At 53.2% G+C, this 26,531-nt stretch overlaps 2 protein-coding genes across 14 annotated transcripts in view; both read right to left on the minus strand.

Annotated features, from left to right (window-relative positions):
- MYO7A (myosin VIIA) overlaps positions 1–11,894 on the minus strand; it is a 78,321-nt gene extending 66,427 nt beyond the window's left edge. For 3 of the 10 annotated variants that reach the window (XM_073215982.1, XM_073215981.1, XM_073215980.1), the window contains exons 1-2: positions 11,350–11,882; positions 9,341–9,403 (exon numbers count right to left, since the gene is read on the minus strand). In XM_073215982.1, coding sequence (XP_073072083.1) covers positions 9,341–9,358 — 18 coding nt within the window. In that variant the 5' untranslated portion in view covers positions 9,359–9,403; positions 11,350–11,882. Of the gene's footprint in view, positions 1–9,340; positions 9,404–11,349 lie in introns of all 10 variants that reach the window. The other 7 variants (XM_037010611.2, XM_073215984.1, XM_073215985.1 and 4 more) reach the window with 5 other exon arrangements.
- A 3,245-nt stretch (positions 11,895–15,139) lies between these two features.
- The window catches only part of CAPN5 (calpain 5), a 47,641-nt gene continuing 36,249 nt past the window's right edge, over positions 15,140–26,531 (minus strand). For all 4 annotated transcript variants that reach the window (XM_017650085.3, XM_017650084.3, XM_037010614.2 and 1 more), the window contains 9 exons: positions 25,020–25,212; positions 23,994–24,187; positions 23,315–23,392; positions 20,757–20,952; positions 19,835–19,957; positions 18,423–18,619; positions 17,477–17,592; positions 16,759–16,895; positions 15,140–15,835 (listed from right to left, as the gene is read on the minus strand). In XM_017650085.3, the coding sequence (XP_017505574.3) occupies positions 15,653–15,835; positions 16,759–16,895; positions 17,477–17,592; positions 18,423–18,619; positions 19,835–19,957; positions 20,757–20,952; positions 23,315–23,392; positions 23,994–24,187; positions 25,020–25,212 (1,417 nt within the window). In that variant the 3' untranslated portion in view covers positions 15,140–15,652. The remainder of the gene's footprint in view (positions 15,836–16,758; positions 16,896–17,476; positions 17,593–18,422; positions 18,620–19,834; positions 19,958–20,756; positions 20,953–23,314; positions 23,393–23,993; positions 24,188–25,019; positions 25,213–26,531) is intronic.

Raw genomic sequence — 26,531 nt, forward strand, 5'->3', positions numbered from 1 at the left:
AAGAGAATAATCAAAATAAAAGAACTGTGAGCAGGAAATGGAGGCTCAGAGAGGCTGAGTGACGAGCTCAGGGCCACACAGCGAACAGAAGTGACTAGAACTCTCATAATCAAGGACTGTTACCTGGAAGGTAGTGACTTAACTTTCTTTGCTCTAGGTCTGAACTGGAGGAAAGAGGTTAAAATGGCAGCTAAGAGGCTTCAGGAAAGATTCTGGGACCTGAGAACTTCCTAGGGAAGAATTCCCATGGTTCCAGGCAAAGTCCCTGCGGCATCAGAATGCAGGCGGGTTGTAAGGGTCCTCATTTGACAGATGGGGAAACTGAAGCCCAAAAAGAGAAAAGAACTTGGCCATAGTCATTCATGAAATCAGTGACCGACAACCATGAGCGTCTGTGGGGCAGAGCCTGAACTCAAACAGGGTGGGAGAAGAGTCACTGGCTGAGTGAAGGACGGAAGATGCAAAAGAACATGAAACTCGCTTGATGGGGGAGGAAGAGGAAGGAGAGGAAAAGGGCCCTGGGCCCCAGGTCTAATCCCACCAGCACCTCCAATCGCCATGACCGGACTCCAGGCATCCATGATGGCATCCTGCGCCATTCCTACCACCCCACGGGGGGGGCATCCCACGAGGTACCTCACCTTGAATCAAAAATCTAATTTGTGACACATGCCCCATGTGGCTGTGACTTGGGGCAAGTCCAGCATCTCTGCTGTCACATGAGTGGCGGGAGCAGAGTCTCCCATCCCCAGACTTCCTAGAATTTCTTAGAATTGGTCTAAAAGCTCTCAAGGGAACCCTCAAACCCTGGTGGGGCTGCCCCAAGGAAGCCGGCACACGTCCACAGTGAGCACGTAGGAGATTTAGGTTTATGTCCCCATTCTGCCACTAAGACTGTGTGTTTGTGAGGAAGTCTCCAGCCTCTCTGGGCCTCAGTATTCAGCCTTAAATTGAGAGTCCAGGCAAGCGCAGATGAGAGACCCAGGCGAATGCACATTGTCCCTGGTGGCCACCCGCTTTCCCTCGCCACAGCCCAGTCTGCGATCCTACTAACTGACCCCCCCACCCCTGGGGCAGGGCCTGAGCCGCAGTCCCTGGTCGCAGAATGACGAAGGGTCTGCTTGAAGACATTTTCCTCCCTCACGCATCCTCATACTCACGCTGGGACACTAGTTCAGTAGCCCCACTTTCACAGGTGAGATGGGTGCACCGACCGACTTGCCCCGGGCACCTATGAGCACAGCGTGTACAGTTGCTAATATTAGGAAGTAGAGGAGACCCGCGGCTACTCTTCCTTCGGCCCCTCCACGAATGCAAAAGCCACCTACCCAAGGAGGGGCCGTTCACCCTGGAGGGTTCCGTCTGCCTGCACCCTGGGGCTTTGCGACTCTGCCAGGCGGGGAAACTGAGGCCCGGGGCTGGGGTCCCGGGGTGCGGCCTCCCGCTCCCGGCCCAGGACTCACCGGCATGACCGCGTAGGCCTTCAATGCCTGGTTCAGGCTGCGCACCAGCGCCCACTTGCCGGGCTGCCTGGCGCGCGCCTCGGCGGGGGGTCCGGGGTCCGCGAGGTGGGCGGGGGGCTCCATGGTCTGGAGGGTCCGGCGGCGGCTAGGGTGGCCGCAGGGCTCGGAATCCCTAATTCACCTAATCCCGCACGCGCCGCCCGCCGGGAACCCTAAACCCGGCCACCTGCCGCGGGCCCATGGCAACGGCGGCTTAGGTGACGCCCGCCGGCGGGAACGTGGAAGGGGCGCCCGCGCCGCTCGGCCCCCTGCCATCACGGCGGGACCCCAACTCCCCAGCGTCTGCCGGGATTCCGGGCCGGCTTCCCCGGGACGGGAGCGCAGCGCGCGCCAACCCGGCAGCCAGGTGCGGTGCCCGCATAAATGAGATCAGCTGCGGGCTGTGGCGCGACACGTGGAGCCCCTCGTCTACTGCAGTTTTGGAGAAAAGTCAGTATGTTTTCCATGGAGAGAAACATGGGGATGTTATGGAGTAGAACACAATAAACTTAATGAACTTTTAAGACTAAAGGAAAGGTGATGCAAAGATCTTTCTAGCTCAATGGCTGCTTCTGGGAAGTGATGGCAGATAAAAATCTTGCAGGGTGGATTATGAGGGGAGCTCCCAAAGAGTCGGTCTTGCTCACCCAGCCTCTGAGAGCAGCAGACAGAGGAGGCACTGAAGCCTCGGGAGAGGGTCCCCTGGTTCCCCAGGACAGCCACACACTCCTAAGAAGGCTCAGACCTTATCCCACAGCGGGCATCAGCTGGGCTCCTGTGTGCTGGCAACCACACAGGACTAGGCACCCGCTGGGACCAAGCCATGCCAGGTGGTGAGCCGTGGCAGCAGCCATCCCACCCCAAGGGTGTGGAATAGCCAGGCCCTGTGATCCTCCTGCTCCTGCCTTCCCCCCTCTCCCTACTGACTTTTATCTTCCTCTCCTTGTTCCTCCTTTCTTTCTCTCTTCAAGGCCTTTTGCTTCCATTTTGGGTCCTTGCCATTGTCTGGAATCCTGGAAGCCCAACTGCTCCCCCAATAAATAAGCAAAGCACGCTGGGGAGTAGGGTGAATGGCAAGGAAGGAGACAGAGATGCCTCACATAGAACTCAGAACCGACTGCTGGACCTGGGCGTCTTTGTGCCCCAAACCCCTGTTCCAGGCCCAGGGAGCTGGGACTCTGCTGCCCAGCGCACAGCAGACTAACTGGTGATTCCCACCCACTTCCTGTGCCTTCCCTGGGACCCTGCTCTCAGGAGGGCACCTGCCCCCAGTCAGCCCAGGACAAGTGCACCTGTTCTGGATGCACCTACCCATGGATGTCCCTGGGAACAGAAATCATGTTAGGAGTGACCCCAGGGTGTTGTGATTTTGAAGGCAGACACGAGGGGAAGGGCATTCCAGAAGAGAGAACAGCAAAGCACAGAGAAGCAAAAGCTAAGAAGGAAGAGATGGTAAAACAGGCCTGATGTATCCAGGGAGGCGAGGACGGAGACCCAGCAAAGCGCTGAGAGCCTGGCCCTGCCTGCCCCAGACCCACTGCTCAACCCCCTACACCCATGCCACCCCTCAACTGAAGCCTGGGAATAGGCCCCTTCCTGGCAGGTGGCCTGCGCACCAAGTCTGAGAGGCAAGTCTGATTCACCTGTAACTCACTCTGGCATCACACCAGGTCTCCCAGAATCAGGGCTCACTGCTGCTCCAGCCTCATCGGCTGCCCTAACCACATAGGATAGGGCCTCCCTATCCTCACCTTTGCTGATGCTGCAGCCTCTGCCAGGAATACTTCACCCCACTATCCTCTTCCCTGCCGCCCCCCCCATCCACCACGGTTCCACTGAGCCATTTGCCTCCTGGTCCTCACAACCCCCTCCCCACCACCTTCGTCTCTGTACCTTCTTGGTGCCTCATACAGACCCATGGTGCTGCCCTCACCCCACCACACCACCATCCATTCCTATTCTGACCATCCATTTTACAGATGGGGAGACTGAGTTTCAGAGGGGTAAAGGGACCCACCCAAGGATACACAGCAAGTTGGGACAAAAACCTTTCAAGAAATAAAGAACAACTGTTATCAGTAAGTGATTTCAGTGAAGATGGCAGAGTAGGGAACTCTAAGAACCCATCCTGCTATAGAAACAGCAAAAAATATGGCAAAAACTGTGAGAATCAACTTTACTAGAAAATATCCAAAGGTTTTCAGTGACCAACTGAACATTTCATGGAAAGAAAGGTAGCTGTACCCAGCAGGAGAGCTTGGTGATGTTTTAACCTACCCATTCCCCCACCTCCTGCCCCGGTGGTAATTTTGCAGATGGCAGCCTATGTCCCTGGTGTGGATTCTTGGGGCCAGAGGGAGCAGAACAGACCTTGGTATCAAAATATTATGGTAGCTTTAACTTGTTTGGGGGCTCCCTGAAAGAATAACACAAAGGGCTTGCCTTTACTTCCCCAACGTGGAACTCTTCCACAGCAGAGAAGCAGTTATGAAAAGCATGGCTAAAAACATTTAAAAAATGAACTAGCCAGTGCCACCAGAGGAAAAAATAATCTCTTGTAGCAAACAATAATAGCCACTCCACAAAGCCTGGAGGAAAGGCAGGGGAGTGAAGTGCTTCAGGGAATAAAGACTTTGAAAAACTCCTGTAAATACAGGGGAATATAGAAGACCACATACATGCCCAGGGTTAGACAAATGCTCAGAAAAAGCCTAAGAAGACCCTGAGCTCTCACCTCCAACTGACCTTCAAGTTCCATGCAGACATGCAGTGAAGGCTGGGCAGAGCTGTAAATGGCCTGAGCATTGAAGGCATGCCCCCCGAAACCACCACACACACTGCTCAGCAGCAAAGGCTGAGAGTTTGTTTTTGGGTGGTGGTTGGTTTTATCCCCTCCTGGTGTTTTAGAGACATCAGTTACCACACACATGGAGAGCACAAAAATAGTTTAGAAAAGTCATTAAACAAAATGACAACTCACAACAAGCAGCAATAACAAGCCCTGGGGAGAGGGGAGAATGTGACTTCCAGAGTTATCACATTTAATATTAAAAATGTCCAGTTTTCAACCAAAAATTATGAGGCATGCAAATAAACAAGAAAGTATAGCTCATTCACAGGAAAAAAGAAATTAATAGAAATGTCCCCTGAGGAAGCCCAGATATTGAACTTAACAAAGACTCCAGTCAGCTGTCTTAAATATATTCAAAGAAGAAGGAAACCAGAACAAATCTCACCAGAGAATATTAATAAAGAGACAGAAATTATAAAAAGGGACCAGATAGAAATTCTGGAATTGACAAGTATAATAACTGATATGAAATTTCACTAGAGGGATTCAGTAGCAGATTTGAACAAGCAGAAGGAAAAACCCGCAAACTCAATAGGTTAATTGAGATTATCCAGCTTTGGGAGCAGAAAGAAAAAAGAATTGAGAAAAATGAGTAGAACCTAAGAAACCTATGAGAAAATATTAAGTGGACCAACCTATGCATAATAGAACACCAGAAGGTGAGGAAAGGAAGGGGCAAAAAAAGCATTCTAAGAAATAATAGCCAAAAAGTTCCTAAGCTTAATTAAAGACACAAATCTACATACCCCCTCTCCAAAAAAACTCAGGTAAATTTCAGGTAGGCTAAACTAAAAAATATCCACACTGAGACATTGTATAATCAAACTTCCAAAAGACAAAGACATAGAGAAAAGTCTTAAAAATAGTGAGAGAACTGACTCATTGTATACAAAAGATCTTCAATAGGAATAAGAGCTGATCTCTCACTGGAAACCATACAGGACAGATGGCAGTGGGATGATATATTTCAACTGCTGGAAAACAAAAACAAAAAACAAAACCACTATCAAACAAGAATCCTATACCTGGCAAAAACTGTCCTTCGGAAGTGAAAGAGAAACTAAGACATTCCCAGATAAAAGCTGAAGTTTATTGCTAGGAGATCTGGCCACCAAGAAATGCTAAAAGTAGTCCTTCCAGCTGACATTAAAGGGCTCTAGGGAGTAACTTGAAGGCCTACAAAGAAATAAAGTACTCTGGTAAAAATAAGTACACAGGTAACTATAAAGGCCAGTTATTTTTGGTGTGTAATTCCTTCTTTTAATCCTCCTTTTTCCAATATGATTTAAAAGACAAATGCAGGAACAACTATAAATCTATGTTAATGGGCACACAGGGTATAAAGATGTAATTTCTGATAATAATAATATAAGGAGAGAGGGATGGAGTGGTATAGGAGCAGAGTTTTTATATATGTACTATTGAAGCTAAGTTGGTAGTAGATTGCTATCTACAGTAAGATGTTAACTGTAAACCCCAGCATAACCACTAGGGAAAAAATGAGGAAATGAGAAGGGAATCAAATAGGACACTGGGAAAAAAAATCAATTAAACACAAAAGAAGGCAGTAATAGAGGAATTGAGGGGGAAAAAGATATGACATATAGAAAAAAAATAGCAAAGTGGCAGAAATCTGTCCATAAATGGAAAAGAGTTAAACTCTCCAATTAAAAGACAGAGGTTGGAAGAACAGGTTTTATAAAAACCATGATCCAACTATATACTACGAGAGACTCACTTAGATCCAAAGGTGCAAATAGGTTGAAAGTGAAGGGATTTTAAAAACATATTCCATGCAACTAGTAGCCAAAAAAGAGCAGGGGTAGCTATACTAATATCAGACAAAATGGATTTTTAAGTCAAAAATTAAATTGTTACAGGAGACAAAAAGGATATTATATTTTAATAAAAGGGTCAATCCTATTCTTATCCACAGCCTACAAATTTATCTTCAAACCTCCCTCCATCCATGAATCACAGCAAAGTACATCCAGTTCTTATTCTGGACCCACCTCCAGAGAGCTGGAATATCATACGGAAGCACAGAAACCCTCTCTAAGGTCCTTTAAGAAGTGGGTTGTGGCACCACAAATCTCTAGGTTTTCCCAAGTACCAGTTTGCTTTGCAACCTGAGGCAAGTCTCTTCTGCTGAGACCTCAGTTCTGGACCTGCAACCTGTGTGTGAGGAACTCCTCAACAGCCTCAGAGCCTTCCCTGACACTCCCCTCACCGCAGGCAGGGCAGAAGCCTCCCGACCCCCAGGACTCCTGCTGTCACAGTTCTGCTGAACAGGTGTACTTGTCATACTTCTGAGCCACCACTCACTTTAGTCTGATAAGTCCTCCAGGACAGGGAACAGTCAATTCATCTCTGCATCCTTTGTGCCCAGCCTGGTACAGAGAAGGGGCTCAGTGTTGCCTTGATAAATAGGTGAGAATGGGTCTGGAGGCAGTGGCTTCTGGCATGTGAGGAAATCTCCAGGCAGCCCCGCCCCACTCCTAAAGCAATCAAAAAATGGTCTGCCCAGACCACTACAGGGTCCCTAGGAAAGAGCCCATGTTCTGCAAATGCCACCTACCAGGGGCAGTCTGATCTCTCCTCCCCTAAGCCCTGTGCCTGCTCCCTGTGTCACACCCCTGTGCCCAGAACAAGTGGCTGCCTCCCAAGGAGGCCTCTCTCTACTGTCTGCCTCCCCATCATGGTTCCTTGTCCTATCTGGACCTGCCCTGGCTTGGGTCTAAATTATCTTAAATCATGTCTAAATCTGGGCTTCAGTTTCTCCACTTGTGATATGGGCATGAAGCTCCCTACCTCATAGCCTTATGGCAATAAAATGAGATCATGCATAGAGCAAGCTTGGCACATAGTAGGACCAATGTGGATGTTACTTTTGAAAAATTAAAACCCTTAACAAATGAATAAAATTTTTTCATGAGTTAAGAGATTTGGATTCTTAGCCCGTTTTTGTGAAGGTGTTTCCTGCACCTGGTACCCTGTGGGGGCTCAGAAAGGCTGAGATGATGGATGGATGGATGGAGGATGGGTGAATCTCTGGCACTGATATGTCCCACATGGAGACATTCTACACATAGGGAAAGAACCATCATATCCTTTGAGGTCTCCTAAGATTTTTATCCCAAATAAAGTGAGAGAAAGAAAAGAATGAGCAATTTTCATACATAGGAACACTACTAATATGATTTTATTAGCGGCATTCATTGTGGCAGCTAATGTTTATTGAGCTGTGTCTAGCCCTGGGCTAGGCACTGTATATGCATTAGGACATTTCATTGTAACATCCTTTTGACTGTCCAGCCTCACTAGCTGCTCTGGCCAAATGACGGTGTGATCACAGTCATTCATTCAGCCTGGAACTCTGTGTCTGGGTGGGCTGGTGCCAGGGCTGAGGAGATAGTAAGGGGAAGGATGGAGGCCCTCGCCCATTTTGAGGTTCCCTAGGAGGCTCCAGGTGGGCAGGGGGAGAAGGAGGCATGTGATCAGACTGTAATGTAAGCACAGAAGACAGGCCAGGTGGGAGAGAGAATGTGGGCCTTTCAGGACAGGGCAGAGGGGCAGGAGGCTGACTGAGGAGGCAGGTGGGAGAAGCAGGACCGTGAATGAACCCCTTGTGGTATTTTATTTCCACAACAACCATTGCAGGAAAGGAGTTTTTTTTATCCCCATTTTGCAGATGAGGAAACTGAGGCTCAAGAAGGCTAAAGAATGTGCCCCAAGTTCTCCCACTTGTCAACTGTGATGCCTAAGACAGAACCCAGGTGTGTGCACTCTGCTTGTGGGGTCACATATCTGGCTGGCTCCCTAGAGCTGGGACATTTTGCAGGACCAAAGACGTAACAGAAATGTACTTCCTGCGTGAGGGGTGTGCAGAGTCGGCAGATGCCTGCTTCCCACAGAGGCTGCCTGCAGGGTGAGGTAGGCCAGGATTCAGAGGGGGTGGCTGGGGCAGAGGGGCCAGTCAGCCAGAGGCCAGCCTCAGAGGCCTCCCAAAGGAAAATGCCGCAGGACTCCTGCCGAGGTCTGCAAATACCCCCACCCCCCCACCTGCCAGCAGCCCGGGCCTTGGCACACAGCACACAGCACACAGCACACAGCACACAGTGAAGGTGGCTTTCCCTCCCTTACTGGTCCTGGCTGCCTCTGACAGGCCTTTGAACAGGCTCTCAGGCCAAGGGGCTCTAGAGCGGTGGTCTCCTCTAGCCCCAGGCTGGAAGATGGTCTATCTGGATCCTGCCCTGACACCTGCCTCCTCACACATGAACAAACAGCTTCAGGACAAGGCTGCCCACTGGCCTGGAGGACATGAAGCCCTGGGCAAGGCCCCACAGCACACCCCCTGCCAGCCCTAGGGCCTGCTGCCAGGCCGATCTGGCTCAGGGCCCACATTCCCGGCTCCGGAGACCAGGAGCTCATTAGAGTCTCAGGCTGATCACGGGGAAGGGCTGAGGGTCGGGGGTCACTGTGGCCCGAGAAAGGAAGGGGGGCTGAGGACTCAGCAGGGGGCACTGTCCCTGTAGAACTCCAGCTCTGGCCATGTCACCCCCACTCTCTGCTCCCCATTCAGGCTCAAGGCCCTTCCTCTGGCTTCAGTAGAATTGTCCACTTTCTCTTCCTTTCCCCCAGGGCTTTCCCACATTGGGGCCTTTGCACAGGCTGTTCCACTGCCTGGAATGTCTGGGGATTCAGAGGTGTATGTAAATAAATAATTTCTACCCGGGGGGGGGATGAGTGCAGGGAGAAAGGGAGGCCCTTTCTGAGAGGGAGTAGTTCTATTCTGGGCCCTGGAGAGTCAGAGAAGTTTCACCACTGGGTTTTGAAGCATAGATAGGAATTATCTAAAAGAAGAGATTGGAGAGAGTATTCTACAGTTAAGCATATGAAAGAATATGGGATGGGGCAGCATGAGCCACCCAACAGGGTCACTCCTGGCATGGAAAGGTGAAGGCCTAGAGGTGTGGAGAGCACTCACCTGCTGAAGAATCACCATCGTCCTTCGTCAGGTGCTCCTGCTGCCTCCTGGCCAGACACGGTTCTGTGGAGGGAGAGGCCATGTCAGGCTTCTGAGCAAGCCGGCCCCGGCAGCCTTCAACCTGGCTGGGGTCACCTGGGCTCTGTGCAAAGCCCCAGCCCCTCCTCCCTCTGGGGAACCCTCCCTGGCTTCTCTCCCTTTGGCCACAGCCCAGCTTGTGTGACCTGAGTCTCAGCCACCCCCAGCTTCGCTGCTGAGAGCAGCTCAGCTCTACTCTTGCCTGTTGTTATTCAGAGATTCCCAAAGGGCTCCTAAAAAGTAGCAAGTCCAGCCGCCTCCCCTGGACATACAGGCAACAGAGCCCAGAGAGGGACCAAGGCTTGCTCAAGCTCACACAGTAGTGCAGGGCAATGCAGGACTAGGACTTGGTGTCCAGCCTCCCAGCTCAAGGCTGCACAGAAGTATGGGTGACAGGGGCAGCCTGGCCCCAGAGAAGGGTCACAGGCTACGCATGACCTAAAACCCTTCTAGAGTACCCACTGCCCTCAGGATGGAGGCTCTAAGTCCCCGGGGTCCAGTTTTGAAGGCCCAGCACTATGTGGCGCCTGCTGATGTCTCAGTCTTGCCTCTCACTGCGTTCTTTTTTCCCCACTCTGCACATGGGCCAGCCTCAGCACTCACCATGCCTGAAATCCACTAATCCTTTTCATCCTTCCTGGCCTTTACATATGCTGGTCCCTCTGCCTGGAATTATGACTAGGAAATTCCCACCTATGCTTCATGGCTCAGTTCAGATGCTGTCTCCTCCAGGAAGCCTTCCCTGACCATCCCAGACTGCCAAAAGCCCTGATGTTTCCCTCTGTCCAGCCCTATTTATAGTATGTTGTCTGGTCAGGATCTGTCCCCGCTCTGCCCCCACAGTCAGAGAGTTGATCCAAGGCAGGGTGTGGGGCTCAGCTATCATCTCATACAGCACAGGGCTGGGCCCAGATAGGGCTCGGGAAGGACTTGTGGGTCTGAGCATGACGACCCAAGGCAGCCCCAGCCCACAGGTCCTGGCTTGAGGCCCCTCTGGTCCCCTACCTACCCCCGGAAGGAGCATCAATTTTTCACAAGGCCCATTCAGAGGCACTGGGGCATTTGATCCTCTGCCCTTGGCACTGCCTGACACCCGAGCCCTGACCCCTGCCCTGGAGCTCCTGGACACAGCGGGCACACAGTCCTTCCAGAGACATGCAGCCTGCCTGGGGGCCAGGAGGAGGTCAACAGGGACCAGCAGACAGGGCAGTGGGAGCTGTATCTGAAGGGGAAGCCCAGTGTCGTGCTGGAGTCCTGCTCTAGTGTGAGCCATGGGAGTCAGGCAGTAGAACCAGGGTTTTCAGAGCTTTGGGGAGTAGAAGGGTGGCAAGCATTTTAAGGGCCACACATAAATAAACAGCTACTGGATAAACATTTTTTTCCCCTAAAAAATGAACTAATCCACTTTCAAGTTAACTTTTTCAAATTGACAACAGGGAACACATAACTGTATTTACATTACTACCCTCATGCCTGATTTTGCCTTTTCCCCACAACAGCCATGGATGGTGGGGCTTCATATTCCCATTTCACAGATGGGTAATTTGAGGCATGGAGGAAGGAAGTGACTTATGCAAAGCAAGAGATAAAGAATGTGGAGAGAAGCCAAAGAAAACAATGACACAGGGACAGTAGAGCCTCTCTCTGTGTCACCCCCAGCATGTCTGTGCTCCTGCCCCAGCCCTGGTCAGAGACAATTCGATGGACACCGTGCTCCTCTGTTCTTCCCTTCACCAGGGTACCAGGCTCCATCTCCAGGCTTGGGACAATTTCATTCCCTGGCTGCTGTGGCTGAGCCCCCAGAGGTAGCAGGGGGCCCAGCCTAGGAGCAAGTAGTGGGCAGGGTGCTCCAGGGTGGCACAAGCCCATGACTCCTGGAAACCCAGCAAATCCTTCTCCCAGTGCCCAGGACAGGGGGCAACCATGCTTACCTGGGTCCCAGCTGCCGACCAGCCTGGGTGCAGCTGCCACTTGCACTGAGGGCTCAGGAGACTGGGGTCACCGGGCTGGGACAACCTGTCCCCTCTCCTCCCCTCTGTCTTGCTCCGAGGCTCGCTCTGGGGTCTCTGGCTCTTTCAGTCTTTCACTGTGTGACTGTCCCCTGCTCAGTCTCTCCCTTCTTTCCTGCCCAGGGCAGCTGTCCGACGGCACTGCCGCCCTCCCCTCCCCTCCGCTCCCGACTCCAGGGCCTTCCCCCAGGAGGCGGAGTCCAGGGCCCTCGAGGTCTGGGAGCCTGGGAGCTGCGGCAGCAGCGTGGGGGGCGGGCTGCGCTGCGGGGCTCTGGGCGCGCGGGGGCAAGGGGCCGGGGTCCCTGCCGGCTGCGGCTGCGCTGCCTCCCAGCCTCAGCGGCCTCCTTCATTGGCAGAGACACCTGGGAAGGAAACCGCGTTCTGCTCCTGACTTGGTCCTGGATTTGCTGAGGCTTGACCCCTGTCTACCCTCCTCCAAGCCCGTTTCTTCTCCGTAAAATGGCTGTTGGAGACTCTGAGAGGAAAGGACCAGTAGAGCAGGGCAGGAGGCAGCAAGTCCCGCCTTCTAGTCCTTTCTCTCCCGACCCTCTTGCCCCACACCCACTTCCTGGGGGTTCCCCTCGGATATGCCCCCTGAAGCTTGTCACTCAACACTGCCCCACAGCCCAAAGTGCGCCCCCTGCTGGGCACAGGTGCTGCTGCCCGCCGGAGCCCGCAACGTCGGCCTGGAGCAGCGAGAAACAGTGCGCAGGGACCCAGCCTCTGCCCCTCTGCCGTGGCCCGGGCTTCCTCTGACTCGACCATCCTGGCCCCTGAGGAGCCCTGGCTGCTGGAGTACGCTTGGCCGGGTGGGCCCGACAGGAGTTGCTCTGGAACAGCTTCCCCATTTCTGGACTAGTGCCAGCCATGGATACTTGGTATCTGCCTCTCCTCCAGTCACCTCTTGCTGAGCCTCCCAGGCCGGGTAGGCAAGCGATGTCAGCCTTACACAGACAGGAAAGCTGAGACTGAGGAGAGGAACATGGTACCCCAGGCAGGATGCAGGGCTGAGCTGTGAGGGCTGGACATGGAGGGGTGGGGAGCTCGGGATATGCAGTCATCCCAGATGCCCTAACAGCTACAATTTCCCCAGCAGCCCCCAGGGGCCAGGCAGTCCACTAAGCAGGGCACAGAATCATGTCCTTTTCTCACAGTCCTATGGGGAAATTTAGGAATTGGCGTTAATTTATATTTTTCCCTCACTCTCCACCCCAACCCAGTCAAGTTCTGTCCATTCTACCTCCAAAATCCACCCCAGCTGTTTCTCCCCACCACCACGCCAGCTGCCTGGCTCAAGGGGATAGCATCTCCCCAGCAGCCTCCCTTCTGGTCTCCCCACATCCACCCGGGTCCCCCAAGCCTGCTTCCTTCCATGGCCCCTTATGCTGCTGCCTGCCTCCATTTCACAACAGTATCAGGGAACAGACGTTCCTTCCACGGCTGAAAGAACCCTAGTAACTCCCACATTGCCTTACCAGTAAATCTGTGTGGCGTTTGTCAGGACCACAGTATTTCTAGTGGTCTCCAGTCTGTCGATGGCCCCAGAGCAGGGATTGTGGCTGGTTCCCCATATCCCAGGGCCTGGGATGGCCTGGGACTAAGCCAGCTGAAGAAATGATTGAATGACCCCAATGGTCTCTATTCAGACACATCTGACAGGCAGCAAGGTCCCATCTCAGCTGTGACTTCCAAGCCCTCCCTCATGTGTCTCTCTTGGCCGGAGGACAGTCACCCAAGCCTGAGAAATACTCCCTCCATTGTCCCTTCCCCAGAGAGGAACAGATGGACACAGGAAAATCTTTCTGGGATTGCAGTAACATTTATTCTGAGAACGGAACAGGTTGCTGCTTCCCTGACCCCATGGTGGGCCCTGAGGGGTGTGGAGCTGAGATGGGGGTGGTATGGACCAGCCGCCCACCCATCTGAAATGGGGACTCAGAGGCCTCCATGTGCTGAAGGGTGCATCAGATGAACAGAATAATTGCTCTCCCCACCCACCCCTCCAGTCCCAGCCTGGAAGAACTCCAACCTCACCTGCCCCGTCTCCAGGGCTTCCTGGGGACCAGGAACTCCACACAGCCAGGAGCCAGCCTGGCCCACCCAGAGGAGCAGGAAGCAAGGGCAGGGCTGTGAACCAGTTTTGTTGGAGGGGGACAGTACCCAGCCCCCAGGCCGAGGTCCACACAAATCCACCAGTGGGTCTTGGTTTGCCTGTAGCCCAGGTGGACATGGCTGAGCAAAGACCCATTTGTCAACCCCAGAGGCTCCACAGTGGCTTACCTGGCCCTTGCCTCTCCACCCCAACTCAGGAGTCTTCATTTGTAATAGACATTAGGAAGTGGCGATTACATGAATGTGTAGTGTGTACGTATAGAGATACATAGAGAAGAGGTACAGTTTTGCCCTTATTCAGCGCTTGTTAGTAAGAGTGCTACAAACAAGAATCATTGGCCCCACTTTGCAGAAGGGAGGAATTGAGGCACAGGAGGTGACCTGCTCCTGGTCATGTGCAGAGTCCTGGCCCCAGGTCCAGGTTCTCAAGGGGAAATCCAAGCTTTCTGAGAAGGAATCCACTTGTCCTCCTTGTTATTTGGTTCCTGGCCTTGCACGTGGCCGAGAACGCAGGGCCAGGACGCAGGAGCAGAGTTGGCTGTGGAGTGAGGAAGCAGAGTCAAGAATCCAGTGCCTCCAGCTAGGACACTGGACCCAACAGCCAGATCTGGAGTCAAAAAGTCAGGCTCCCAAAAGAAATGCCTAGCAAGGCCACAGGAGTTCCCATTCTTGAACCGACTGGGTTTCATTCACGTCACCTGGTTTAGAGCAAGAGAAGGACACAGAGGAGACCCTAGGTGGCTCATCAACACTTCCTAAGAGCACAGTCGGTGCCAGCGTGCAAAACATCAAGCACAGAACAAACACCCTCTTCAGCCATCAGCAGGCCTCCTCTGAGAAAGTATGACTTTCTCCTTGACCTTCCCCAAGCAGAATCAAAATAAAATCAGAGGACCACATGAACTAGAGTTTAAAAAGAGAAAAGGGGTCCAGGCTTTCGGTTTTCCTTTAAAAACTCCTGGTTAAAATATTTTAACATAGAAAGAATAGAACATAGAGGACTAAAAGGAACATATTGGTCTAGACGGCAAGAAGTGGGCTGTGGTCTCCTGGACTGCATGTCGGGGGGAAGTTGGCAGAGGGGCCTCTGGCCAGGCAGCGGATTTCCCTATCTCCTACCAAGCCCAGTGGGTGACCTGATTCCAGAGGGCCTGAGCCAGCCATCCCAGAGTCCCTTCTCTGAAGAAACGCCTGAGTCTTCAGCAGAGGGGGCCTGGAGCATGTGCCTGCCCATTGGGTCCCCATACCCCCACTGCCACCTGGCCCACTAAGGGGGCATGTTCCTTCCAGCATCAGGGCAACGGACGCGAAGAGGTCCTTCCTCTCTACCACTGCTACCGCCTCTCCAGGGACCTTAAACAGAGGTTGGAGTGAAATCGGAACCTGGGATGAGGAGGTGGCTGCAGCTCCTCCGGGTGCCTGGGCGTCTGCCTTTGAAAGGACCTGAGAGTGGAGGCGAGGCCCAGGACACATGCTGGGGCTCCCATGGCTATAGGAGGGGCCCAGAGACCCTGGGGTCTCATGGGCATCATTTATTCATTTGGCAAATCTCTGTTGAATAAATAAATGGATGGGTGAGGGGTTGAGATAACACAGTGAATAAATATCACCTGCACATGTTCCAATTCCATCCAAAGCAGGAACCCAGCAAGAGCAGAGTCCTTTCAAGGTGGCTAGAACACCAGGTGGAGGTGACAGAGAAAGCAAGGTCTGGAACACTGGGGTGGGCCTGGGACATGAGGGGCACGAGTGGAGCTTGGGGATGTGGCAGTTTGTGTGTAAACAAGTGACATCTTCTTGGCACTCCATTGGCAGACAGCAGGGCCTTGGAAAAATGTTTTCAACAGATAAAGTCCCTTAGCAGTGGTGACAGCTGGGATAAGGAAGGCTATTTTAAATGTCAGGCAAGACTCCTCCATAAGAAGGGAATGCTTTGGGGTCTTCAGGACACTGAGGCCCAGAGAGGGGCAGAGACCTCCCCAAGTCACACAGCAAGTCAGTGGGAAAGCTGGGAAAAGGACCCCAGCGTCCTGGCTTCCAGGCTAGTGTCGGGCCTGGGTGGAGACATGCAGACAATACTGAGAACTGTGCGGGCCAGGCAGGTGGGCAGGAATCAGATAGCCATGAGGGAGGCACTGCTGAGGATGCGCACAGCAACAGTGCCCGGCAGGTCGCCGGGCTGCTGGCCACTGCGGTGCCGGAGGTGGAGGTTGTGCAGGGCCTGGAGGTTGTCCGGATCAGCCTTCAGATGCACCTGGCCTAAGAACTCATCCTTCAGGACTCGGTGGTTCCATATCTGGGAGGAGACAGAGGATGGTGGGGAGTCTGTCTCCAAGACCAGGAGTTCAAGGCCAGGGGGTGCTGGCAGCAGTGGCAGGGCCTTGAATTCCCTTCCTGCAGTGCAAACCTGGCTGGAAACTGGCCCTGCACTGCCTTTGCCTTGCCACGAACTTTGGGCAAGGGTATGCCTTCTGCAGAGGCTCAGGCTTCCTCCCATCTGTCAAAGCTCCCATCCATGTATGAGGTCTGTTGTTATTAACTCTGCAGTTGACCTTGAGTGACATTGGACAAGTGATACACCCTCTGCCCTGGTTTCCCCACCTTTAATATGAGGTTAGATCAACAGCCTCGAGGGACCCTTCCAAGTCCCACCTATGGGTCTGTGATTTGGTCAAGTGGGACCCAGTGAAAACTTGGAAAACCTGCAGTGGCTCCCCCAGGTTCCCCAAGTATTTGTCTACAGATGGTCTCTCATCCAGGGAGATGCTGGCCTGGGCCTGGGAGACAGAGGGATTCCTGCGAATGAGCTCAGAACTGTCACCCACCTTGGCCTGAGAGCGGAAGGAAGCCAGTGCCCAGGACCTTGGCTCTCTGGTCTCCTACTCTCAGGGAATAGCCACCCCCACCACACACCATCTCGGGGCAGCTTTTCCAGGTGGAGCCACCCACAGGGAAATTGAAGGAACTCCCACGGCTTTGGGGCAAGGTCAGCAGAGGACCACTGTCCTTGGCCAGGACACTAACTCTGCTGGGCCTCAAAATCACACCAGCTAATACAACACACTCATCCTACAGAGGGGACTCTGGGGCACCAGGAGAGGCAGGCAAGAGAATTCCCAAGGCCACACTATGTCAGGGACAGAGTGGGACCTAGCCCCTGTCGATGGGGAAGCACCAGCCTGGGGGCCTGGGAGAGGCCCTGGGGACAGGCAAGCTCACCTGGACAGTGATGGGCTGGGATGGCTTCTTGCGGTAGAAGATGCCTTTCACATCATACTCAGGTGTTGAGGTGCCTTTCTGCACAGACGAACGGACTCTGTCCCCCTCACACTTGATGATCACATAAGAGTTAGCCCCTAGAGAGATGGTGTGGGCCATGGGGTGAGGGTGGAGGCTGGGCTAGGGCCTGGTGGGGACAAATGTCTGAGAGGTGCGACCTTTCCCCAGAGCAGAAGCCGGAGCTCATGTATTCAGAAGGGAGACGACAGCCTGGACCACTTCCTAACCTCCAGGGACAGCAGGGGCACACTGGTATCTCTAGCCTCTGGGCCTTTACCCATGCTGTTCCCCCTGCCCAGAAGCACCCTTCTCCCCTAGTCTACATCACAAAGCTTCATACTGTAACAGCACCTTAGTGTGGAGAAAGGCCACCCCCTCCAGGAAGTCTTCCCTGAGCCCTACTTCCCAGATGTCTGTCTCTGTGTCTGACTGCCCCACCACACTGGAAGCGGCCCAAGAATAGGGAACACGGCAGGTTCCTCTCTATGCACCGGGTTCGACTCCATGCTGGGCTCAGAGTGCACATCAGGAAAGGTCTGCGTAGTCAATGAACAGGAGAGCTCTGGAGGCTGGGTGTTTGTGGCTGGGGAGTGGGGAGAGGCTGTGGGGCAACCTCTCTGGGGAAGAGGGCCAAGGGGCTTTCCCCGGGCGAGCTCACCTGTTGGGGAGTCCTTGAGACCAGCAGCCCCCAAGACATGCACCTGGGTCACCTGCTGGGGGTAGCCACACAGGGAACTCCAGCAGGAGCGGGGGGGCTCATCCAGGCACAGCTCCCTGGCAGAGGGCAGGAGGAGGGGCAAGTGATAGAGGGGGTCAGGACAGCAGAAGGTGAGGGGGTGGAAGAAGTGGAGAGGGCGAGAGGAGCAGTGTTTGGTCTAGGGCCTGCCCATCCTGGCAGCACCCCATGTGCTTCCTGCTCCTCTGTCTCTACCCAAGGGAAAATCAAGTCTCTGAGCACCTACTGTATGCCAAGCCCTCTGCTGGGATGTTACAGATATGTCCAATTCTCACAGAGCCCTGGGAGACAGGTGACTATTATCATGCCCATTTTACAGGCTGGGAGTATTGGGCTCACCAGGGGAAAGGACTTGCCCGCACAGCAGGAGAGCAGTGCAGCCTAGGCCAAGGCCCCCTGGTCCCCCGACACAAGCTGCCTCCCAGGCTGGGATGTGGGCAGCCTACCAAGTGGGAGGGTGGTGTGGGACCCCCAGGGAGTGCCCCCGGCACGTATGGTGATGGCTTCGGCAGTCTGCCTAGCCCGACTCTGCCACTGGTTGCCTGGCCTTGAATGCTCCCCAGCCTCCATCCCCAATTCTGATCCATAGAATGGAGGGGTCAGGCCACCCACTTGGGGTTCAGGAAGTGCAGCTGAGATGAAGGAATGCTTCTTCGTGAACTGTGGAGTGCTGGGCACATGTGAGAGGCTGTTCCTTTATGTGACAGAGAGGCTGGGACAAGGGACAGGGGAAAGCAGAGGACGGAGAGGGGCACTGGTGTCAGCCCAGGGAGGCTGGAGGGCTGCAGGGCAGACACAGCACAGATTTTGGGTCAGGCTGGTGTGGGCCTCACTCCACCAACGGTGGCCCTGAACCAAGCCCCCATACCGGCAGTTGGAGGGCACGTCAGTGAAGACCCGGAGCAGGAACTCGCCAGTGTGGCCTGGCTCGAAGGTGGTGGGGATGATGACATAGCGGCCCTCAGGCTGGTCCGTCCGCAGGAAGACACTCCTTGAGTTGATGTAGATGGAGCTGGCGGCCCTGTGCTGCAGGCTGTGCATGCGGTACTGGCGGTTCTCCTCCACCTGCGGGAGGGGAGGGCCGGCTGGCACAGAGCCCCCAGCTCCAGCACCTACCCTGCCCCACAGCTCCCCCCTGCTGCCCTGACAAGAGCGACAGAATCCACTCAAGTGAAATGCCCGGAATAGGCAAATCTGCAGAGACAGCATAGAAGAGGATTTGCCTGGGGGGTGAGTGCTGCATGGGGCAGGGGACCAGGGTGGTTATGGCTAAAGGGTGCGGGGTTCCTTTTTGCAAAGATGAAAATGTTCTAAAATTGACTGTGGTGATGGTTGCACAGCAGTATGGATATACTAGGAGTCACCGTACACTTTAAATGAGTGAATCATACGGTATGTGGACTGTATTGCAGTAGAGCTATTAAAAGGGGTGGGGGCAACAGGAATCCCCCTGGCAGCAATGTCTGTGGGGTCTCTGACTATCACAACAGACCAAGTATCTGCCCAGGTCACAGCCTGTGTCCATGAAATGACATTGCCAGCTGCCAGGACATGCTAGACGATTCCTGGGACAAGGGCGATGACAGGTCATTGTCACATCAGTGAAGGTCATGGCATATCAAAGTCACAACACATCAGCACCCAATGAATGTTCCAACACAGTGATATCGACCTGTCATGACATGAGCGAATATGCCAAATGTCTGGGGCTCGATGCAGACCAGGCACCTAGCACATCTGTGTGATTACTAGGTCCAGGTGTCAGGCGGCCCATGGTGCCCCTCTATGCTGAGTGTCATCACACTGGGGGTCATGACATGCAGAGGGCCTCGGGTCCCAGGGCAGAAGGAGCAGCCAGCGGTAAGCCTGCCTGGCTCTCCCAGTGCCCAGCAAGGCCTCCAACTTGGTGTGGGGGTTAGGGCGTTGTGGGGGTGGGGGCTGGAGCCCCGAGGGAGGGAACAGCAGGGAGCCTCCCCAGCCGGCCCCGCCCATCAGCATCCACCCCTTCCCCTCCGCCAAACAGCCTGTGGGGCTGCTGCAGGAAGACATCAGGCTGAGAGCCCCCAGGGACGCCAACCCCAGGCAGGCTGGGCCTCTGGGAGTATTCCACACAGCCCATGCCACAGCATGCCCGTGGAGTCAGCTATGTGGCTGGAGTGGCAGGCCAGGGTGGTGTGGCTGATCAAGGCGTTCTAGAGCATTCTTCTTCTGGGCCCAGGTGGCCCAAACTCCAGCTCCCACACTCTGCTCACACAGAGGTGGGGTCCCAGCTGGCCTCACCTTGTAGATGTCAAAGCCAATGGCCAGATTTTCACCCTTGCCTTCCCGGCGGGTGGACTGTTTCGGCCGCTGCTGGATGCATATTAGCACTTCATCTTCTGGCTTCTTGACATCAAAGATGTACTGCAGGTGTAGCCAAGGGAGACAGACACTGCAGTGAGGCTGAGCTGATGGTGGACTTGCTGGGCCCTAGAAGCTCAGCCCACAGCCAGCCCCAGCTCAGCTGTGTGAGCCTGGGCAAGTCACATGACTTCCCTGAGCCTTGGTCCCTCATCTGAGATGGGCCTATAATGCCCTGCATGAAGGGTGGGGGGCTCGAGGAGATCATGGAGGCCCAGCTTAGAGTGCGTACGCAGGCAGGGCTCCGTGAAAGTGCACCAAACAGCTGCCAGGCTCATGAGAGAGGAGGCTGCAGGGTAGAGGACTCCACAGGGGCCGGCCTGGCCATGTTCCCCCGGAAGGAGGAGCAGCAGTGTGAATGTGTGAGTGAGTGAGTGAGTGAGTGAGTGAGTGAGTGAGTGAGTGTGTGTGTGTGTGTGTGTGTGTGTACACAAGGGATCTGAGCCCCTGGCCTAGCATCTAAATGTCCCTGTAACTGTGGACAAGATGCACATGAATTCTCAGACCCTCCGTTTCCTCGTGTGTGTGTGTGTGTGTGTGTGCGCGCATGTGTGTGCGCGCATGTGTGTGTGTGTGAACAAGGGATCTGAGCTCCTGGCGTAGCCTCTAATTGCCCCTGTAACTGTAGACAAGATGCATATGAATTCTCAGAGCCTCCGTTTCCTCATTTTTACCATCTGTGGGTCAGATTGTGAGGTTAGGGGCTACGTGACCACCCATATGTGCCGACCCAGCCCCCACTGACTGCACAGGTGGCTGAGGCCCACAGAGGGGCAGGGTGGGGCCCCCCGAGAATGCCTACCTGTGGATTCTGGAAGAAGGTGTCCTTGTGGTTGATGCAGCCCCCACTGCGGTTCTGCTGCGGGTCCTCATGCCGGGTCCAGGCACCGCGCAGCCGGGCCTCCTCCCAGGTTTTATGGATGCTCAGGTAAGATGTATTGATCAGGCGGCACTTGATGATGTCAGTGAAGTATCGGCACATATCCTCGAAGGTCATCCTGGGCAGTGCAAGGGGCTGGGCTGGGCATGTCTCCCCATCCAACCCACCACATACTCTTCTCTGAACCACAATGTCATGCAGAACCTTCATTGTCTCTTTGGCCTCAGTTTCCTTGTTTGTAAAATGGGAATGAATATAATAGCTGCTTATCTCACAGAAGTACTGTAAGAATTATGTAATGCAGTAAAAGCACATGCTACAACTTCCAGCAGGCAGGAGTTGGCAAAGGCTGGGTACTGCAATTATTAATAGCATTGTATGAATAACTAATGTGCACAGCCCTCTACAGTTTATAAGCCATGTTTCCATTCATTATATTCCACAGCTGTTGTGAAGCCTAAAAAAAGTGATGGTGGAAACCCCTTGGTAAGCATGCTGCAGTGGCAGGATGTTGCTGTGCATACCTCCGGGGGCTTGGGCAGGGGGAAGTATCCAACCCTCATCAAATATGCATATATATGAGAACATGCACATATATACATCAAGTGTAAACGTGTCTGAGAAAGGCCTTAGGAAGAAGCCCTTTTCACTGATGAGGGTTTTCCAGTGCTGTTTTAATTTGACCCCTGAGCCAGACCAGGCAAACTGGATCTTGTCCACAAGGGCCCAGACCAGAGGGCCTGGGTGCTTCCTGCAGCAGGTTCCGACTCCTGCAGGAGGAATCTCACTGGGGTGCCAGGATCACTGTCATCTGCCTCTGGGTCTGCCTGGGGCCCTTAGTGTCCACTGCACACAGAGTGTCCTACACCCCTCCAGAAAGTATCTCAGTCTCTGAATCAAGGGTCCTGCTGAAGAGTGGCATTGAGCCCAGCACATGGTGGGGACTAATGAGTGTGCAACCTGAATGAATGCAAAAATTCTTCCTGGGTCAAAAATGGGCAGAGGAGCTGAACAGACAGTTCTCCAAAGAAGAAATTCAGATGGCCAACAGACACATGAAAAGATGCTCCACATCGCTAGTCATCAGAGAAATGCAAATTAAAACCACAATGAGACATCACCTCACACCAGTAAGGATGGCCACCATCCAAAAGACAAACAACAACAAATGTTGGTGAGGTTGTAGAGAAAGGGGAACCCTCCTACACTGCTGGTAGGAATGTAAATTAGTTCAACCATTGTGGAAAGCAGTATGGAGGTTCCTCAAAAAGCTCAAAATAGAAATACCATTTGACCCAGGAATTCCACTTTTAGGAATTTAACCTAAGAATACAGCAGCCCAGTTTGAAAAAGACAGATGCACCCCTGTTTATCGCAGCACTATTTCCAATAGCCAAGAAATGGAAGCAACCTAAGTGTCCATCAGCAGATGAATGGATAAAGAAGATGTGGTACGTATACACAATAGAATATTATTCAGCCATAAGAGGAAAACAAATCCTACCATTTGCAACAACATGGATGGAGCTAGAGGGTATTATGCTCAGTGAAATAAGCCAGGTGGAGAAAGACAAGTACCAAATGATTTCACTCATATGTGGAGTATAAGAACAAAGAAAAACTGAAGGAACAAAACAGCAGCAGACTCACAGAACCCAAGGACGGACTAACAGTTACAAAGGGAAAGGGACTGGGGAGGATGGGTGGGAAGGGAGGGATAAGGGTGGGGAAAAAGAAAGGGGGCCTTATGATTAGCATGTGTAATGTGGGGGTGGGCATGGGGAGGGCTGTGCAACACAGAGAAGACAAGTAGTGATTCTACAGCATCTTACTATGCTGATGGACAGTGACTGTAATGGGGTTTGTGGGGGGGACTTGGTGAAGGGGGGAGTCTAGTAAACATAATGTTCTTCGTGTAATTGTAGATTGATGATAAAATGAATAATAAAAAAAATCCTTCCTGGGCTCTTTAAGCAAAGCTGCTGCCATTGTTTCCACCACCCCCTACCCTAACTCCCCTCGCCTCCCTGAATTCACTCTTCTCAAAACCAAGTATGTCTCTTGCCACTGAGCTAGGTCTCTCTCCTTGCCCACGAGGCTCCTAGGCATCCCAAGCCTCAGCTTAGGACATAGCTCCTCCTTGAGGCCTCCCCTCTTCACTACCTGCTCTTGGCAATCAGGCTGCCAGCGTGCCCCCTGCCCTCCAGTCAATCGTCACCCCTGGCATCCTAGCCAAATTGCCAAGGGCTCAGCTTGGGTGCCAGAACAGCTCAGGGTCCCAAGGTGGGCAGTGGGGACTATGGGGATGAAAGGGTCCACTATGCCCAATTCATTTTACAGAGGAAGAAACAGGCTCAGAGAGATGGTGTGACTTGTCCAAGGCCACCAGCAAGTTGCTTGAGCCCTGCCTCCCGCCTCCCACCGGTGCTTCCTACCCACACACAGGAGGCCGCTCCGCAGCCCAGGGCAGGAGCACTCACCAGAACTCGCCGTCATCCTGCACAGTCACGCCCATCTTCTCCCGCTCTGTCTTGCTTACTTTCTGCCACTCCTCTGAGCTAGGAAGTGAGCACAGGGGAGGGAAGAAAGAGGAGTGTAAGAGGAGGGACCCCACTAGGGCTACCCCAGCAAGGGAGAGGCACGCGGGGCAGCTCAGCACCAGGCCTCCACCAGCCTGGGTGCGGTTGGGGCCCCCAGCGCCGTGCCCAGCCCTCTCTACTCCCACATGTCAGGGGCCAGGAGGTCTGGAAGCAGAGCTGCAGGCTAGGGGATGAAGGGACAGTGACCCTCAATGGCAGGGGCTCCTTTACTGGGGCCTGGGCTCTGCTCCTCTCCTGGCCTCACCAGGGCCAGGAGCCAAGCACAGAGCAGTCGCCCCCATTCTTACCCCTGTTTTCCTCCCCACTCATTCACCAGACTGGTCTCTTATGTCCCCAGTCAAATCATCCCCACCTCCAGGTCTCTGCCCATGCTGAACGCCAACACCCACTCCAAAGTCATTCTCCTGCTAATGTCATCCTCCCCCCAAATCCTTCAAGGCCTAGCCCTGGTGCCACCTCTTCCAGGAAGCCCACCCCTACCCTTGCCCAAGCCCTTGAACCAGGGCCCACCCATCTGGGGTCTGCCCTGTGCCCGCAGCCCCCCATCTCTGGGCCTCACGTGTCACTCCAGGGCCCGTTCCACTCCCGCTCTCCCCATGGGTTGCGCAGGCGGATCATGTCCAGCTTCTCTGACTTGAAGAAGGCCAGGAGGCCATGGCCCAGGCGCACCTTACGCACATCTGTGATGGCGTATGCGTGGCCCTTCACCAGGCCACACGCCAGGCGGGCCTCCATATCTGCTGCTGTCACAGCCTACAGGAGGACACAATTCAAAGTCAGGGCCTGGGGCAGTGGGGCTGGAGCCTGGGATGCCACAGTACCCCCTGCAGGATGGGAAGGGAATGGCTTCACAAAAGGGGAGACTTTCCTCTGAGAGCTTCATGTTCACAGCCCTTTACAAAAGCCCTGGGGAGCAGCAATGCGGGCAAAGCAAGGCAGCTGCAGTGGGGCAGGCCCGGGGGTGCGCTGGCTCAGTTTTGCAAGCCGGTTGTTAAATGTTTACTTGAAATCAACCGTGGTGGGAGTATTCACACCACAGAAAGCGGCAAAGGCTACAAACCAGGGTTTTTAACTTGTCCAGAGAGTTTATCAACACTGGTCAGCCAAAGCTGGATTCACACTCTGCCTTCCTTGAGCCCCAGCTTTCTGGTCAGTCACACATGCAGTCAAGTGGGTAAGAGGTGCTCTGGAGGTGCCTAGGCCTGGGCCAGCACCAGCAGGAATCCCTCCCCTCCTCCAGCCACCTCTTAGCTTCCAATGTTTCAAACCTGACTGAGGGAGACCCTCAGATGCACAGACACCCTTCATCCCAGTAAGAGGGCTGGGGATAGGGAGTGTTGGTTGAGAAGTGTGGGTGAGGCATTTCACAGGGCAGGGGAAGGCAGGGGGCCAATGGCTTGTGCCGCCCAGCACTCAGGAGGGGGCTGCACCCTCCTACTGCCCCCCTCCACCATGAGGCTGAGGGTCTGGATTTATGAGCCAACCTGTGCAGGGGCTCCGCCTGGAATGCCAAAGTCACCTCCCACCCTAGTTAGGGTCAACAAAGAGGAGGGGCCACCTCTGGGGTCTGCCTCTATGTTCTCACCTTGATGGAGGCACTGATGAGGCCTCCCCGGCTGTACACCTTCAACACACGCTCAAAGAGCTGGTTCCTCTTGGCCTCGTCATTCGCAAAGTCACCCTCAATCAGGTCGATTGGCTCGGAAACGCCACCTGTGAAGTCCACCAGTGCATCTGCCGTGTTGCCTCCATCCAGGGCCTGGTAACAGCCTGCCAGCCTGGGGAGCAATGTGGAAAGAATTCCCAGCTCATGCTCTCCAGCCAGGCTAAATTCTACAATGTATAGAGAAGCTTTTCGAGACTCAGAGAGGTCAAGCAAACTGCTAAGGTCACACAGCAGGCCACAGCAGAGCCAACACTAGTACCCAGGTCTCTAGCTCCTAGGCCAATGTCTGTCCCACTGAACTACAGTTTTATCACTCAAATTCCCTTCAGCCCTGGCAGCCCTCTCTTCAAAAGTCAGCTGTCCAAAAATCTAACAATTCTTTTCAAAAGCATTAAAAGCTCATATACTTTTGACACATTAATGGATGAGTAATGTCACTTATAAAATATAAAACTACAAGTCACCTAAATGTTTAACAATAGGAAATTGATTTTAAAAACTAATGCTGCGTCTGTACTCTGAAGCATTAAGCAAGCACTGTAAAGGTTTCCTACTGGAGGGAAAATGCTAGCGCTTGCCTGTTATGTTTGAAAAAGCAATGGTTAAATTCCAATTGTGTTTAAAATGCATACAATAATTCATTTAAAAAACAATAAACATCACCTATGTGCAATATACCAGGTGCTAGGGACACAGCTGTGATTCCTTATTTACAGTCAGGAAAAGGGTTGGGGTCTTAAAGGCAGAGGGTTGAATGTGAACACGAGAAGCAGAACAGGATATGTAACAATATACAATTATGCAGATTTAAAACATATGCCCACAAAACAGCAACACAGGTTTTGCAAAGCAACCTACAGACAAAAAGATACAGCAAAGATACTTTTTAAAAGTTGCCTGTGGTGGAGGAGGGTGTGTGAGAGAGCAAAGGCAGGAAACAGAGATGTGGAACAGGGGCCAGGCTTTGAGGGGCGATGGCGATGGTGTCCCTGAGCAGAGGAGCCTCCTTCCCTCACACAGCCCAAAACAGGGAAGGCTGTGGGGGGGCTGGAAGAATATGCAGGCACACAGGAGACTTTTATTCTCTTCTGCGTGGCTTTCTCTATTTTCTAAATTTGCTATAAAATGCACACATTTGCTATAAATTTAAAGGCAAACTTTAAAAAGAAAGCATGAATGGTGTAGCCACTATGGAAAACAGTTTGGTGGTCACTAAAAAGTTTCAACATAGAACTATCATATGACCCAGCAACTCACTACTAGGTATAATATTCCAAGAACTGCAAACAGATATGTGTATACCGGCATTCATGGCAGCATTATTCATGATAGCCAAGAGGTGGAAACAATCCAAGTGTCCATCTTCAGACAAATGGATAACCAAAATGTGGCATACACCCACAATGGACTACTATTTAGCCATAAAAAGGA

Source organism: Manis javanica, chromosome 11, assembly GCF_040802235.1.
Source record: "Manis javanica isolate MJ-LG chromosome 11, MJ_LKY, whole genome shotgun sequence".
Taxonomy (NCBI): domain Eukaryota; kingdom Metazoa; phylum Chordata; class Mammalia; order Pholidota; family Manidae; genus Manis; species Manis javanica.